Here is a 17,202-nt window from a genome sequence, read left to right as displayed (position 1 = left end):
ATCACTTTATTGACGGCCACGTATACTTGCGTGTACTTGGAGAACCAACATGTAGTCTATGTGTAATATGTTTTTAACTTTGTATAATTTAAGTATACTGATCTTAAAAAAATAAATAACGAATCCGCCGGCCGGTTATTTGTGCAAAAGTCATATTTTTCCCCAAACAGTCTGATCCATACAGTTTTGAAATAAATGCAGGTGATGACCCCCATGCATGTATATACATGGCCGGTTCACCTTCCTCTAACATGCTCAATTAAGAGAGTCGGCCCCCAATAATTTTTTCCTGCAAAACTTAGGTGACCATAGTAGTAGTTGGATATTACAATTTACAAAATTTAGGTTAAGGACGGTGAACAATATTCATGAGTGTTACAACTAATTTCCACCCATAAAGAATGAAATGAAACGAAACAGAAATAAATAAAAAATTGGAACATGCAAACAAGAATACAAAATAATTTTTTTTAACAATATCATATTTTCCCTCCCTGCTCCTTCTGTCTTAGTACTTCGAATAAAGAAAATTTCTTTATCTTTGGATCTGAGAGTTCTTTAATTCACTGGACATTTTCTAGTGCTATTTTATTAGACGTCCCATAACTTTTGTGCGAGATTGTCTTTCGTAAAATTCAATAATAAGGGTACCAGCTTATATAATAAGAATATTTCCTACGAAATGTTACACATTTACACCGTATGAAGAAATTGACGGAATAGTGTGAGATATAGGGAGAACTAGGCTGAATTAGGGGTGGCAAACGGGTGGGGTTGGATTGGATATGAGCGGGTCGAAAACGGATAAAATTATCCGATCCAAATCATATTTATTACAGATAGAAAATGGGAGAAATTCAAAAATAACCAGATTTACAAGTGGTCATTCAAAAGTAGCCACAGTTTCAAAAGTAATCGAAATTTAGCCACTTTCATGTAAAATCTGAACGAAAACACTGTTCAAAATCCGAAAAATACTCCAGCATAATATACTAGAATTCCAGTATAATATACCGGAACTCCAGTATAATCCAACCCGGTATAATTATACTGGAACTCCAGTATATTATGCTGGAATTTCAGTATACTCCAATATAATATACTAAGCTTCCGGTATAATATACTGGGGTTCCAGTATAATATACCGGTCCAGCATAATATGCTAGAAGTTTATACACTGGTGCTCCAATCTCCAGTATATTATGCTGGAACTTTTGACGTGTTGGAGTCCCAGTATAATATACTGGAAGTTCATACACAGGTGCACCGATCTCCAGTATATTATGCTGGAACTTTCCGTGTTGCAGTAAAATAGTGGCTATTTTTTAATGATTTTGCAAACGCTGGCTATTTTTGAATGACTAATCCGAAAATTGGCTAGCCCGTGCTATTTTTACATAGAAAACGGGTTAACCGACAGATAATATGGATATCAATGTTATCAATGACTTCTTGAATATGATCACTTTTGAGAGAATTCCTAATCTCCTAAATTTGAGTCTTTACAAATGTAAAAGTTAAAACCATTGGTTATCCATTTTAAATGGATAATATGGATCTTACATTTGATCCATTTTTAAAAAAGTTCATTATCCAATCCATTTTTAGTGAATAATATGGATATATAACTGCTTTTTTGTTTATTTTGCCACCACTAGTCTGAATAATGATCTTATTTTACAGTTACATTAAAAGATTAATTGAGATTAGAATTATAGAACTAAAATTAAAAGGTTGATTTAACCTTTGAAGTTCTCTATAATCATTTCCTTTGGGAAGGTGGGTGCTGGTAAGAAAGGGCAAGGCTCACGATGGAAGTTTCCAAATTTAGGCTGGACTTGATCACATAATAGTTCTTTCCTAATTTGGACTTCCCAAATCAAGATTAGAGGCCATAAACCTATCATCTTAATTGTTAATAAATAAATTATAAAACGTATCATAATTGTCTTTTGCATTCCGTGCAATTATCTTGGTCATGTCGTGACCCCTTAAATTTAAGACATGATTAGACGTGAAAAACTCTCCTATAATCCAACTCTAGTTAGTCGAATGTTGATACTTACACACTTTTCTTTTCTTTTCTTTTTAATGTTGCAAAATAAATAAATAACATCTTCCTAAGTATATGTTAAAACAATTTAATCTTAAATGTTCTCCTCTAATTCTAAATGATATGTTTTTATAATCATAAAAGTAACGTATCATATATCTAAGATCACAATTCATAATGGTATTTTTAATATTGTCTCAAAAGTTCTTTTTTTCGTTAGAGTCTATATTGGATAAAATATCTTATACAAAATGAAACAAATAAAGTCAAAGTTTAAGCCAACCTTTAGGAGCCACATGTCGAGCATATGGGTAAAGACAACCCAAATATAGTTGCCCATGCTTCCCCGGTCCGACCTCTCCAAAGTATATACTTCCTCAATTTATTTTTGCTTGTCCATTATACTAAAAATATATTTTTATTTTTACTTATCTATTTTAGCAATTCAACAAAAAAATAATATTTTTTTTACCTTTGTCATTAATTACTCAATCCCCAAATTATTTCTCAATACTTAAATGCAACCATTATTATTGGTAAAATTACAAAATACATACTTTATTTATTTTTTCTCAAAAGAAATGCAAAGTCAAAAATAGACCAGTAAGGACCCGTTTGGCCATAAATTTTGCCAAAATAAACTTGAATTTTATGTGGCAAACACATATTTGACCATAGATTTTGCGTATATTTTAGAAAAATCCCAAATCCCAAAACCATCTCAATAGCTGGTTTTGGGCCAAAATCTTTACAAACACTAATAATATACATGTTTTTTTCAAAATAAATTTGGAAAATATATTTTGAAAATATATGTCCAAACATATTTTTATCTTCAAACCAAACTTCATCCAAATCATATTTTTCAACACAAATTTGGGAATCTACGGCCAAACGCCGGCTAAAAGTGAAGGGAGGGAGTACAAATTAATTGGCGCAATTATATTCACAGGTCAACGACCGTCAATCGGTTGGAAAATAGAAAAAGATGGACAGATCCATGATACAGTTTCTGTGTGTACATGTGTATGAAAAAGAGTGAGAGAGCGCTCAACTGTACATTAATTAAAATCAAATTTAGCTAACTAATAAATCGTAGAATTCAAGAAAATTCTTCTTTCTTTACATCACCTATATATATATATATATATAGATATATATTGAAGATTAGCCCATGTTCTTCCAAGAATATAGGTACAATAGTTGAGAAGTTGTCACGTCTAGATAAACCATACTCCCTCTCTTGTCTTGGGATCTCTACTAGCTACAAAAACAGAAGAGAGGAAAAAAGAATATAGAGTTATTTTACTTAAATATGGAAGCTCCATTGTCATCTTGGCCATGGCAGAACTTGGGAAGTTTCAAGGTACATATTGCTAACACCCCTTTTTCTAACAAGCTTGATGACCAACTAAAAAATAATAAGTACTCTACTTATCATTATTTTTCTTTGGTTTTCCTAGATATGACAAAGTTTAGGTGTCTATCTATATATTCAACCTTTAATGTATGGATTTTTAGCTCCTGTTTGGCTATAAAATTTGGGAGTTTTTTTTCTTTCAAATTTTGTTTTCAGTTATGTGTTTGTTTATAAATTTTAACTATATTTTGGCAGATCTTGAAAACAAAGTCTTCAAATCCCGAAAACAGTTCTAGAGAATTTTTCAAGTTTAGTTCTCTACTCATAAAACTTCAAAAAAAAATTGAGTAATATGAATGTCTAAACACAATTTCAACTTTCAAAAATTATTTTTCATCTCATTTTTTCAAATTTCAGCCAAATCTATGTCCAAATGCTAGCTTAATGTTTTATGTTTTGTTTGTTTGTTTGGAACAGTATTTACTGTATGGACCATTTGTTGCAAAAGTGATGTACTCAAGATATCAAGAAGACAGCATTTGGGCAACTTGGTGTCTACATGTTCTCATATTATGTTCACTTAGAGGTCTCATATATCAACTATGGTCTTCTTTCAGTAACATGTTGTTCTTAACTCGAAACCGTCGGATTATTAAAGATGGAGTTGATTTTAAGCAGATTGACAAAGAATGGGACTGGTATATACTTGAATCTTGATAATCATCTTAATTTACACATACTTTTTTTTAATTTCCATATCATTTGACTAATATTAATAATTATTTTTCAGGGATAATTTTGTACTTCTTCATGCTGTAATGGCTACTTTAGCATGTTACATGTTACCAAACCTTGTTAATCTTCCTATATGGGATTTAAGTGGATTAGTGGTGATCACAATCCTTCATATAGTAATTTCAGAACCCCTTTACTACTGCTTACATAAGTGCTTCCATGGAAATTATCTTTTCAGCCATTATCATTCACTTCATCATTCTTCAGCTATACCTCAACCTTTTACAGGTAAAAAGAAATACAGTATATAATTTAATTTTTCTAACATTTCTTGTCACTGAGATTTATAGTTATTAATTAATTACACCTAGTTCAATTCTGATATTAATTTGTTTTTTCTCATTTTTTGGATATTCAGCTGGTCATGCGACATTTTTGGAGCAAATTCTTTTAGGTGGAGTGATTGGAATTCCAATTCTAGGGTCTTGTCTCATGGGATATGGATCAGTAGCTATAATCTATGGCTATGTATTGGTCTTTGATTTCTTAAGATGTTTGGGACATTGCAATTTTGAGATTATTCCTCATCAGCTCTTTCTGGCCTTTCCATTTATGAAGTATCTTCTTTACACTCCAACGTAAGTGAATGCTTCTTCTAATTTCATATTATTTTATTTTATTGGTAAGGAGGAACACGCAGTCGCTACAGTCTCTGTCACAACCTCTGCCACAATCTCTACCCTTCGGGTGAGTATTTTGTGGTAAGTACTTTGTGGCAAGCACTCTGTGGCGAACTGGGTAAACCCCCTGTGCAATAGCTTGCAAACCACACAGGAAATGTAAATCCCACTAAGCAAGCCCTGTGCGACAAACTCAACCTAGAAGGCATTAAAAAGGGATCGATCTCAGCACCCTCCAAACCAACTGGGCATCCCCCAACGGATTCTAATTTCATATTAGTACATAGATACTCGCGATTCTATGTCTTGTGCTAAAAAATTTATTTATCGAAATTTAATATTCATTCTTTATATTGACAGGTACCATAACCTACATCACACAGAGATAGGAACAAATTATTGCCTATTTATGCCACTTTTTGATGTGCTAGGTAACACTCTTAACCCAAAATCATGGGACATGCACGCAAAAGCAAGCGTTGAATCAGGTAAACATCTCTTTCCAATCTAATAAGTAATTCATAAACAATATCCTAGAAACAAATGTGATTTAATTATTCAACGTATATATAATTTGAAAAAAGAAAAGCAATACGTGTGGTCACATCTGTTACTACAGTATTGAATCCGTCTCATCTTTAAGATAGCAGTACATGCTTGTTTTAGCAACTCTGAAGCTCCTATTGTCCTATTTTAGAAATGATGTCTCACTTTATCAGAGTACAATACTTCTGTGAAAATTAAGTTTGTCTATACCTGCTAGCTTTTGGGCAGAGTGGTTGGAAAGTACTTTGCTGAATAATTTTTTGAAATTAATGTACTGATTTATCTTTGGCTAAAATGTAGCTCGAAGTTAGATGCAGGTGGTTGCTGAAGCCCCATTAATTTAAAGTACTTTAAAGGTTGATTAGTACAAGGCAATACTAAATTTAGAAGAAAAAAATCTTGTACTCGATATGTCTTACCAAATGGAAAAGGTGGATATATAAGAATAAAATTCTAGCGCTTGCTTGTCACAATATTTCTAGTTGCATAGAGAGACTTGATTTAGTGGAAGAGTACATCTACAATCGAATTAATAATTCATAATCGCGAGTCAGGTATAATTAGGGTATTATTAATTTTAGCCCGCGCCAAAAATTATTTATATTCGGTAGCCGAAAAAATGTATAATTTTTGTATATAACATATATAATGTGTATATATACAAAAAATATACAAATTTTATACATTTTTCGGCTATTATTTTTACAACAGCTATACAATGTCATTTTCTCTAAAAACTAAATAACAACACTATCAATGCTCCTGAATGAGGGTGAAGGGAAAAAATGTTAAAAAGGAATAAAACTTTGATTCAACTTGATTATTGTTAATCATCATAAATTTCTCATTATTTTTACGTTGGTTGTCAAACTAGCGTATATAAATAGTCAGCCAGATTTTCTGTTTACATTCTTGAATTGATATACATAGATTATACACATTTATACATATATTACATTCTTGAATTGATATACATAGATTATACACATTTATACATATATTATACTGCCGTCAACTAGTGTAAACGGCTAGGTAGACGCCTAATTTAATTCTTTCTAATACTACTATATTTCAGGTAAAAATGGGAGGGTGCCAGATTTTGTGTTCTTGGCGCATGTAGTAGACATGACATCGGCATTGCACGTACCCTATATGTTCAGATCATTCAGTTCAATTCCTTTCAGCACAAAGCTCTTCTTAATACCCTTATTGCCTCTCTCTTTTCTTGCCATGCTTGTTATGTGGCTCTATTCCAAACCTTTCTTGAACACTTTTTACTACCTCAGAGGCTACTTGCACCAAACTTGGGTCGTCCCTCGCTTTGGTTTCCAGGTTTGTACGCTTACTATTGTTTTCCCTATTTATTAAGTTGTGGTTTTGTGACTTATCGGTCACGGATTCAATCTTCAGAGCCACTAATGCTTGCGTTAGGATAGGTTGTCTGCATCACATCCCTTTGGGTGTGACCCTTCCCCGAACCATGTGTGAACGGGGATACGTTGTGCATCGGTCTTCCCTTTTATTAAGTTGCGGTTTTCAGATATGAAATAATAACTTTGTTTATGTTGTGAATATTTGTGTGGCAGTATTTCTTGCCATTTGCAGCACAAGGCATTAATAAACAAATAGAGCAAGCAATTCTTAGGGCTGATAGATTGGGAGTCAAAGTCATCAGCCTTGCTGCATTAAACAAGGTATCATTTGCCCTATAAGATATTCGTACCAAACTAATGTACTTTACCATGGTTAAGTAATCAATAAGGTGAAAATGTACACTTACTAACCATAGTTAAGTGATAAAAGAATATGCAAAAGACGCATATCATGTTATTATTGGTTTTGTGTAAACACGAACCTGGTGCATGCACCAAATGGCTAATGTCATTGATTATAAAATAGCATTGATTTTGGATTGTTGTTATATATGCAGAACGAGGCACTAAATGGAGGAGGGACACTATTTGTGAACAAGCATCCTAACCTTAGAGTAAGAGTTGTACATGGGAATACCTTAACTGCAGCTGTTATCCTTAAAGAAATTCCAAATGACATCACTGAGGTTTTCTTAACTGGAGCCACCTCTAAACTTGGACGAGCTATTGCTCTTTATCTTTGCACAAAACAAGTTCGTGTGCTTGTACGTATCCTAATTTATACTCTACTTCCCTTTTAAATAATTTTTTTTCACTTTTTGGCTTAATATTTTTCCATGTCTAGCCCTTTTCTTAGATGGTTTATCAAATAGTTATGATTAAGACCATACAAGAATCTATAATTTTGGGTACGAATTTTCTTTGGATAGAAAATTCTTTAGATTCAACAACCAATGGCCTCACCATAGATCAAGTCATTGACTGTCTTTATAGTTTTGACATTTATGACCATCGAAACCTTATAGAGAAATGTTTTCCAAGTATATAGGGACAAAAAAAAGATTATATATTTACTTTCCACAAGAGTTATTTTGATTTTATGGGCAGTTGGGTGTCGATTGCAATAACGTAGTTTTATACTGTGTACATTGACATGGATGATAAGATAAGCTTTTATAAGTAGTGGTTGGGGGTCCATTTATATCTATGTCTAAAAAAAAGAACAGTCTAATATACTAAGTTCCCGCGCATACGAAAAAGACCGAACTACAAGGATCTATGTAGGAAAATTTTACAATATGGTAGTTTCTTTTTCCAGGAGTTTTGAATTTCGATTGTTTCAGGAAAAGTTATGTATATTAGGGATAATGTCCTATGTCAAAATCGTGTAGTTTAGTGAGCCAAATTCGAGGTTAAAGTTGTGCATTGGTCTTTAATTTGTACTCGAAACTGAATTAAACTATTGAGGGAATTCAAGGTTGCTCCATTTTATTCAAATGTTTTTTTCATTCATAATCATTTATAATAAATATATTCCATTTGGTTTTCATATATAATATTGCGGTCTAAGCACAAGAATTACTACTAATGAATTTAGTCATAATACTAAAATCAAGAATTTTGAACAATTATTTTCTCAATTAATCATTGACTATTTTATTCAAACTTGCAGATGCTAACTTCATCAACTGAAAGATTTCAAAAGATCCAAAAGGAAGCTCCTGCTGAATACCAAAAGTACCTAGTCCAAGTGACAAAATATCAGGCAGCCAAAAACTGCAAGGTAAAATTCTTATTATTTTCCATTATTAATTCAGGAAAGTTTCCAAATAATTTCAAATATGCTTAAAAAGTTAATGCATCTACTACGAGAAGATCTGAAATTATAAGGATTAATTACCAAATTGTTTCTTTAGCTGACACATATATATAAAAATTGAAAATAAATTTTATATATGATAATCATTATTTTTCTTGCTGTCAAAATTTATGTTACTCAAACTTTCCAAAAATGTTACTGTGTACCTATATCAGATCTTCAAAAATATTACTTTTGAAGGATCCGACATACACCTGGCGAGCAACTTAGGTTAAAATGAAATTGGAGTAATTGTTTTTGGTTGGTGATATTTGTAGACATGGATAGTTGGAAAATGGATAACTCCAAGAGAGCAGAATTTTGCACCAACAGGAGCACATTTTCACCAGTTTGTGGTACCTCCTGTCTTACCCTTTAGAAGGGACTGTACTTATGGTGATCTTGCTGCCATGAGATTGCCTCTAGATGTTCAAGGACTTGGATCTTGTGAGGTATACACATCTTAATTTTCTATCTCTCTTTTTTTCTTTTTTCTTTTTGTTTTCCTATCGATATCCAGTATCCGCTTTGAGTCTGAGTAATCCGGATTCTGGCCGAAAAGTCCCACTTTGAGGATAAAATGTTCCCTATCAGAGGCGACTCCATACACGAGAATTAAGGATGAAGCAGTACTTACCACTTCAGCCTCCACCACAACATTAAGGTCCCGTTTGGACATAAATTCTCAAAACTTTTTGAAAAAGTTGATTTGGCTGAAATTTGATTTGAAATTGAAAATGTGTTTGGATATAAATTTTGTGGCAAATTTTGAGATGTTAAAAAGTCCCTTTTTCTTCTTTTTTCAATTAAAATGTCCCAAATGATCATGATTTGGCCCAAAAAAGGTCTTAAGCTATATTTGGGATTTGAAGTTTTGATTTTCAATATCTCTCAAAAACTAAATTAATTCTATAAACAAACACATATTTGATTATTTATTTATTTATTGGAAAAAACTTCCAAAACTTATGTCCAAACGCGTACTAAATGTTGTGGTCAATTTTCTCAAAAGCTCCTCTATTTTATTGTATATTTTTAGTAAAACTTTTTGAAACACCCAAAAATTAACCTATGCAAATATATATTTTCTCTGTATTAATTCTTATAACTAAAAGGTATTTTTGTTGGGATAAATAATTAAACAGTATACGATGGAAAGAGGGGTAGTCCATGCATGCCATGCAGGAGGAGTGGTTCATTCATTGGAAGGCTGGACACACCATGAAGTTGGAGCTATTGATGTAAACAGGATCGACTTAGTTTGGGAGGCAGCTTTAAAACATGGATTAAAGCCAGTCTCAAGTTTCAGACAGATTGATTAATATGTGATTAAGTAACATGTGGAAATTAATTAAAATTTCCAATTCAATAGTTACCTGAGAAAGTGGTTAAATAAGAATGTTCTTAACATCCCATTTGTAGGTGTGGAGAAAAAGAAATTAATTTAGTTGGCTAGATTTACGTTTAGTTCGATTTGTGGTACAATTACATGGCCCAGTATTTCATTTTGTATGTATAATTAAGAATTTGAATTAAATCCATAATCCTGTGTTTCACTATTTCTTTGTGTTATTAGTCACCAAATTCATTTACCAAGTGGAGTAGTACTCTATCTTTCTTGCTTCGAAGTAATAACTAACAACAATAGATAATCGACCGAGTAACATGATAAAGTAATTCCTTGAATGATTTTTAAGTGAAATGATGATTAAATAACTAGAATCTAAAGGAAATTTAAAAAAAGAAAGTCTACAATATAATGTTCATATTTTTTCAAACAAAAAGTAAAACTTACAAAGATCAAAATAACGTGTAAAAAAAATACTATTGACATGTCGCTTTTACTTACATTTTGTTCGATTCACCACCTAATAATAATGCAAAATTAAACTAAGATATTAAATAAAAGATAATTTAGTGTAAACAACGTAATTTTAAAATATATCAATTTCAACATGATATTACATGAAGAATTAAAAGTTAAATAAATCTCACAAGTATCAGTATTAAACAATAATCTGATACTAATACGTACTCTCATATAATATAATTATATTATTCTTATTATTATTAATTTAATATAATTAAGTAATAAGTTAAAGTGTTACCAAAACCATAATAAATTTGGTGATTTCGATCATTAGTCAAATTTCCAAATAAATATTTTAATTTTTTTTTTTAAAAAAGAAAAAGAAAAAAAAATAGAACAGTTGGGTTGAGGGGAAGCGCAACCCACCTTGCCAGATGGCTTCTTTATTTTTTGCCAAGTGTAAGCACACGTTGCACCCATCACTACATAACCGCCTAACTTCCACCGCCACCGCCTGAATTAACTCTCCCATTTTCCTCCCATTTTCTCCTTTCCCGGCAAATCTCTCTCTCTCTCTCTCTCTCTCTCTCTCTCTATCTGAACAGCAAAAATGGGTAAAGAAGCGGCGTTGCTCTCAGCATTTCACCCGAAGAAGAAACCCATGAAGAAACATAGCAGTAATAAGAAGAAGAATCAACTCTTCAGCAAAGTTTTGGATTATCTCAAGTCTGACTCTTTTATGTTTGCACCTCTGTTTTCTTCTCAACTCTCTCATTTCCCTTCAGCAGAGTCGTCGTCTTTTGCTCCTACCGGTGAGTACTTTCTTTTAATTCCTCCACAAAGAATATGATATTGTCTGGAATGGGACAGAGGACGTAGTTTTTTCCCTTTGATTTGTGAAATGTGGGGGAGGACGAATTAATTTTTTGAATGTTTGTTCTGTTTCCAGGAATTGAGGAAAGTAAACCTAAGGAGGGAAATGATAAGAAATTGGTTAGCGAAATTGGGGATTATTTGAAGTCTGATACCTACTTGTATTCTCCCTTGGTTATTTCACAACCTTGGGATTCGGATGATATTCCTGCTGAAACGGTTCAGGTATCTAAAGGTACAATCTTTCACCTGAAAGTATTCTGTTAACCACACATTCTTAAGCTGATAATGAGATGAAATTTTCATCCTGTGTTAGTGTCAGTATATTACTTAGTACTACTTTTTGAGGTTCAAGTAGTTATCGCGAGTTGATTTCAAACGTTTCTGGTTGTTAGTAAGTATTAGAATAGATTGATAACACGAGAAACTTGACCACCCAAAGGGATGTGTTATCATTCCATGGATGGAGAACAACAACTACATTGGTTGAGTTGTCCTTTGTCCGCGTTAGGGACCTGCATAATTGTCCCTGAAAACACTAATTTTATATACACCAATCACTTGAAACTACCAAATTCTGACCTATTCAATTGCCTTAACTTGATGTTTTCATAAGGTTTAACAAAGGGAAAGGAAAAAGTTTTTTTTTTTTTTTTTGGGGTGGGGGGGTGGGGGGGGGGGGGTTGTGATTTGACTGATATGAAAGATCAGTGATTTTTAACCGTCAAAATGGAAGATAATTAGGATTACAGATTGTTGTCTGGAATTTTCACCCCAGCATATCTCCATTTAATCTTTGTTCTTGGTCATCTTTGTTTGCTGATTAACCATCAGATGACTTTTTTTTTTTGTTAAATGTTTCTGTTATGCGGAAGATATAAAGAATTAGATGATTACGTTTTCTGTTAAACTTTTGCTTTTGCTACATATACAAAGCATCTCTCAGATTCTTTCAATTTTATATATTTGATTAGGTCTTCTTTGATAGTGTTTTGACTAATTGCAGAGAGGAGTTGAGAATACTATCTTTGGTGCAAGCAGTATTCACTCACTATCTATTTTTGCGTTTTGTGATTGTGGGTTGGGAAGCATCTTGTTCACATAATTGAATTGCACCTCTTCAATCTCACCATTTAAGGCTATTCTTATTATTTGTTTTCCTATATTGTAGGGCCAGTTCCCATACAAGAACAGATTGTCAAAAAGAGATCTGGTGATGTGATAAAAGGAAGGACTGAAAAAGTAAATGAACCTGGTAGGAAGACGGTAAATGTAGTTCGCAAAGATCAAAACATGGATGGTATTCCTGATGCGAGGAGCACTATGGTCACCCGGACTCGGGTGCGTAGAGAAACTGTGAAGCATATGATTTACCAAAACTGCTGACCTTCATCTGCAAGTTACATCCTCAAGTATGAACCCTCGTCCGACTCTTCTAATTTCTCTTATGTTTCACAATTCCATGCCTTATTTGTATGGTTGTTTGGTTTGATTTAGTCGTTTCTCTTTCCCTTCTATCCTTTAGCGGGAAGGCTTGGCTTGCCCAAGTGCCCTTGGGCTGTCAGGATATTTCATGGCTCTGTCCTTTGGTTTTTCATTAGGGTCTACTTTTAGAGAAGACTTTCTCCCTTGGCTTGCCCAAGTATCATCACTTTGGCTATGTTGTTTTGTTCCTCATGATGCCAGATTTCACAATTATTAGTAATTATAAATTTTTTTGTTGTTTTTAACCTGAGCTTGGCTCCAAGTCTAGGAAGACATTACTGTTAAGTGAGTTGGACAAGGTTCATGTTCCAATTCTTAGAAGATATCACCTTCAAGGAGTCAGACAAGACAATCTGTAGTTCGATTCTAGGAAGCACCTAATCCTTAGAAGCAGCCGTTTTCCATACTCCTGGGGTAGAGGGCGGTTTTTATATTTGACAGTTTCCTGTAGACTGATCAGTTACCATAATAGGGGCCTCGAGGATTTCTTGGAGCTGAAAGTATAGTCGCAACTTTTGACTTGATCCAAGCTAACCTCAGAAGTACCTAAAAGATGCCTCAACTACCCCTGTTTGCAGTGGAGACCTGTACAGAGTTTATATGTTCAATCCTAGCTGTAGTTGGCCTGGTTTCGTGATACTGTAATTCTCCTTTATCGGAATAGAAACAATAGGAACATATATTAGATTGTTGTGGTTGGATACATGGGGAAGTGTGTAGGCTCAAGTGTGTCGCCACCAGTTCAGCCTAGTAGTGGATGTCCAGGTTAATGTTGTTCAAGTGAGACTTTTGGCTTGAAGCATTCAGGGATTGTTAAAGTAGTGGTCTCAGGTTCAATTCCCAGCAGAGGAACACAAAGATAGGTGTTTTCTTCTCATCCACCTAATTCCTGGTGGGAGGTACTAGCTATAGGTAGTAGCTATATTCAAGTGGAATAGTCAAGGTGTGCACAAGCTGTCGAGGACACCACCATCAGAAAATATAATACCGGTATGTCTCCTGCTTTATGTCTTAATCGGTGCAGCATTTTTTCCTTGTGCAGATCACTGGGTTGATCAGCTATGGACTCTGTGATGGACATAAAGATATGGAGTCATTTTGTACGAAGAATCTGTAAAGCAAGCTCTGCTCAGACAGACAGTGGGACGTCTGAGATTTGTCCTTGATTAGTGTAGCAGTTGTTACAGTGAAATAGTAGTTCACAAATGCTCAACAAGGGCTATTTTTAGTCAATAGTGGATTTAGTTGTAGTAAAGAGATGTCGTGATATTCTTATCGAGCAACATGCATGATCGGTCTTAGATCCCTGTTTTGATCTCTAAGTGTGAAGTGGGACACGGCTGAAGAAGGAATTGGATTGCTTTAATTTGTTGTTCGTCTATCCTCTTCGATATCACACTTCTAACTTGTCTTCTTCTCATCAAGTCGCAATTTTGTACCTTGTGTAGTCTGCAATTCTACTTTTGAGAGCTGTATTAATCATTTCTAGAAAGACATTGGATCCATTTAATATCAATTTACATGCATAATGTTACTGCTGAAATTTATCACCTCTTCTTCTATATATGTGCATATCATTCCACTTTTGCTTTCTCAGGCAGAAGGCTGATAGAAACAGAACCGAGCAAGCGTGTGAGTTGAAGATTTTCTTGTGTAATAGGAGGCAAGCGCTGCTCCTTAACTAATCTGACTCAAGATAGTCTTAGCTGATTTTGTTTCCATAGGTAGTTCTGTTGAGTTGTATACGTTCTATTATGTTGACCAAGTACATATGCTAGTTTAATTTGCCAGGTCTGGACGGTTCATGACTAATGTATACATCGTGTTGCAGCTAAATGTAGTTTTAGATATTCAATTATAGCTTCAACTATGCTATTCAAATCTATAGCTATGTGTTGAGTAATTCATGTATGATAGGGAGATCCTCTTTCCACCATGCAGTATTGAACACCAAATCCAATCAATGAGAGAAACGTGCAGCTGCTCCTCACGGTGTGGGAGGTGTGTAGGGTACTGGTTTCCTATGCTGAAATGTGTAACTATCTTAGGTCGGCAGATTTATATGGCACTGTCCATAGTTCCCATATAATTGTGGTTGGCATCATTGCATGGGTACAAAGCTGCGTTTTGGCCTTTCTTCATTGGCTTGCTATGATACATTTTTGTATCTTAGTAAGTGTAGTGATTTATTTGGATAGTCCGGTGGACTTTGCATAACTTTACTTAAGTTTATACATTAATCCTTGTGTTTTTATTATATTTGAAAATTGAAAATAATTTAATTTTAAATTTTTTATTTTATGAGAAACTTTTATAGGTACGTGAATTCTATGATATGCTTACGATTAAAATTATAAAAATCCTCTTTTTTGGGGTTATTTTTGCGTCTGTAGTTAAACTAAGTTATGATGGTTGGACCGGATGGACATGTAAAGTATTTCTTTTGATTTATTTGTTGAGTAGACCAACTTGTGTTGGTTTTGGGGATTGTTGAACCTTGAGAACATGTCTCGTATTTCTTGAAAAAGTGTGATTCGATTGATGGGATTTGGTATGAGATCGATAAAAGTGATTCAATTGATGGGATTTGGTATGAGATCGATGATCTCGATGAAGTTGATATTCCAATCTTTCTTCTTAGGATCCGGATCCATTATTCATTCAGTGAAAACTATTGTTGGATATTCTCCAGCTAAAAGCCAGAATATGGGTCTTATGGGAGGTTTAAGAAAACATGTACAACAACAACAACAACCCAGTATAATCCCACTTAGTGGAGTCTGGGGAGGGTAGTGTGTACGCAGACCTTACCCCTACCCTGGGGTAGAGAGGCTGTTTCCAAATAGACCCCAACATCCTTCCCTCCAAGAACTTCCCACATTGCTCTTGGGGAGACTCGAACTCACAACCTCTTAGTTGGAAGTGAAGGTTGCTTACCATCAGAGCAACCCCTCTTGTCTAAGAAAACATGTACCAATTACCAAAATCTTGCTTATTTATTACTTTGAGGGGTGCACAATTTTCTTGAGCTTACTACTTGGAAAATGCTTCCTGATGTATAAAGGTGATTTGAATTCGATGTTTCTGTTCTGTCCCATAAAAAAATTAAGAAGGATCGTCTAAGATAAAACCTTAAACATGGATAATAAAGACCAGGGAAATAAGTGGTTTGATTAAAATCACCTATATATGCCCTATAAAATTTTGGTCAACTTATGTAGTACAGCCAGGTTCTTTGTTGTACCTATCAGTCCATGCATGTGACAGCAAAAAAAAATGTGGGGCTGTGACATATCTCCTTTTGTGATTCAAGAGCAATTGCAATTCTAATATTATACCACTACCCTTGGGAACAGGAGCGTGCACAGAATTTTTTGTAAGTGGTGTCGATAATTTTTAAAAGTGAATAAATAAACAAATATAACATAGATGATATATTTTTTTAAAAAAAGATTCAATTTATATCAATAAAACGCAATATATTATAATATTATAACTTTTTTCGATAAATTTTTACTTTTTTGAAAATTATTCATAAAGCGTCATAGTACTATATATATATTATATAAGGCATCAAACAATCTCTCATATTTAAATAAATTTCAAAGAACTTAAAATTTCTTTTATTGCGTAGATATGATTCGCCTCATTGATTCTTTCTTCCAAGTTAAATGAATTTCAGATGATAAAATTGCTTAATTTTGAAAGTTAAAAGATTTTATCTTCAAGAAAAAGAAAAGGAAAGAAAAAGATGTAGCAAAACACATATAAGAGCCCCCGAGCTTCGAACCCCTTATCTACCCCGTTCATACTTGGCTTCTTAGCCACTGGACCAAGATGCATTTCCTTTACAATAATGTTCGTTTTATTTTTATAACGGCTATTTATAATATTATAAATTTAATAAAATATATATTTAATTAAATTTTCCGGCGAAGCGGTGTCATCCGACACCGCTTGCACAAAGGTGCATCCGCCCCTGCTTGGGAACGAGGTACCCCATGGTTCTAGGAATTCTAGATCACGGGGAATTCTAGATCATGGGTGAACTACTAGAAACGGAGAAAAATGGAAGTATTAAATGGGAAGTGTTTCTTGTTTCTTTGAGTAAATAATTCGGCATTCAATTAAGTATATTATTGAAGTTTTTTTCAACAAGAGGGTTAACAGATAATATTAAATTAATTTTAAAAAATATATACATAAAATATTTAGTATGCGTGATTCACGTGCTTTATGATTAGGGCAATAAATCTGATCGGGGAGAGGCAGTGTGGGTGGGAGGAACCTAATGATTGAAGGTAGTAGGATTATCCAACTTTGTAGGACGAAAAGAGGGGTCCATCCATGTGTGCACATGCGTGTTTTTCTTTCATTGCTTAGTTGCGACCACTCATTTTCACATAACCTTATGTATTGCTGGCTATGT

At 33.8% G+C, this 17,202-nt stretch overlaps 2 protein-coding genes across 3 annotated transcripts; both read left to right on the top strand.

The window, feature by feature from the left end:
• The first annotated feature begins 3,208 nt into the window (after positions 1-3,208).
• Positions 3,209-10,164, top strand: LOC104244464 (very-long-chain aldehyde decarbonylase CER3-like). Its single transcript, XM_009799886.2, has 11 exons — positions 3,209-3,419; positions 3,891-4,111; positions 4,204-4,436; positions 4,567-4,786; positions 5,189-5,316; positions 6,450-6,706; positions 6,961-7,068; positions 7,305-7,511; positions 8,420-8,530; positions 8,884-9,057; positions 9,751-10,164. The coding sequence occupies exons 1-11, from the start codon at positions 3,369-3,371 to the stop codon at positions 9,925-9,927; spliced, it is 1,887 nt and encodes a 628-aa protein (XP_009798188.1). The 5' UTR covers positions 3,209-3,368; the 3' UTR covers positions 9,928-10,164.
• Positions 10,165-10,927: 763 nt separating this feature from the next.
• Positions 10,928-14,672, top strand: LOC104244465 (uncharacterized). Of its 2 annotated transcripts, XR_715498.2 has the most exons (5): positions 10,928-11,227; positions 11,365-11,523; positions 12,460-12,700; positions 13,816-14,068; positions 14,123-14,323. XR_715498.2 is itself a non-coding variant. In XM_009799888.2 (4 exons), the coding sequence occupies exons 1-3, from the start codon at positions 11,026-11,028 to the stop codon at positions 12,672-12,674; spliced, it is 576 nt and encodes a 191-aa protein (XP_009798190.1). In that variant the 5' UTR covers positions 10,928-11,025; the 3' UTR covers positions 12,675-12,700; positions 14,371-14,672. The 2 variants fall into 2 exon arrangements, 1 of the variants encoding a protein (XP_009798190.1); XM_009799888.2 differs by lacking the exons at positions 13,816-14,068; positions 14,123-14,323 and adding an exon at positions 14,371-14,672.
• Positions 14,673-17,202: the final 2,530 nt, after the last annotated feature.

The sequence above is a fragment of the Nicotiana sylvestris genome, chromosome 6 (assembly GCF_000393655.2).
Source record: "Nicotiana sylvestris chromosome 6, ASM39365v2, whole genome shotgun sequence".
Taxonomy (NCBI): domain Eukaryota; kingdom Viridiplantae; phylum Streptophyta; class Magnoliopsida; order Solanales; family Solanaceae; genus Nicotiana; species Nicotiana sylvestris.
The sequence above is the reverse complement of the archived record's forward strand: the minus strand, read 5'-3'. Positions and strand labels throughout refer to the sequence as shown.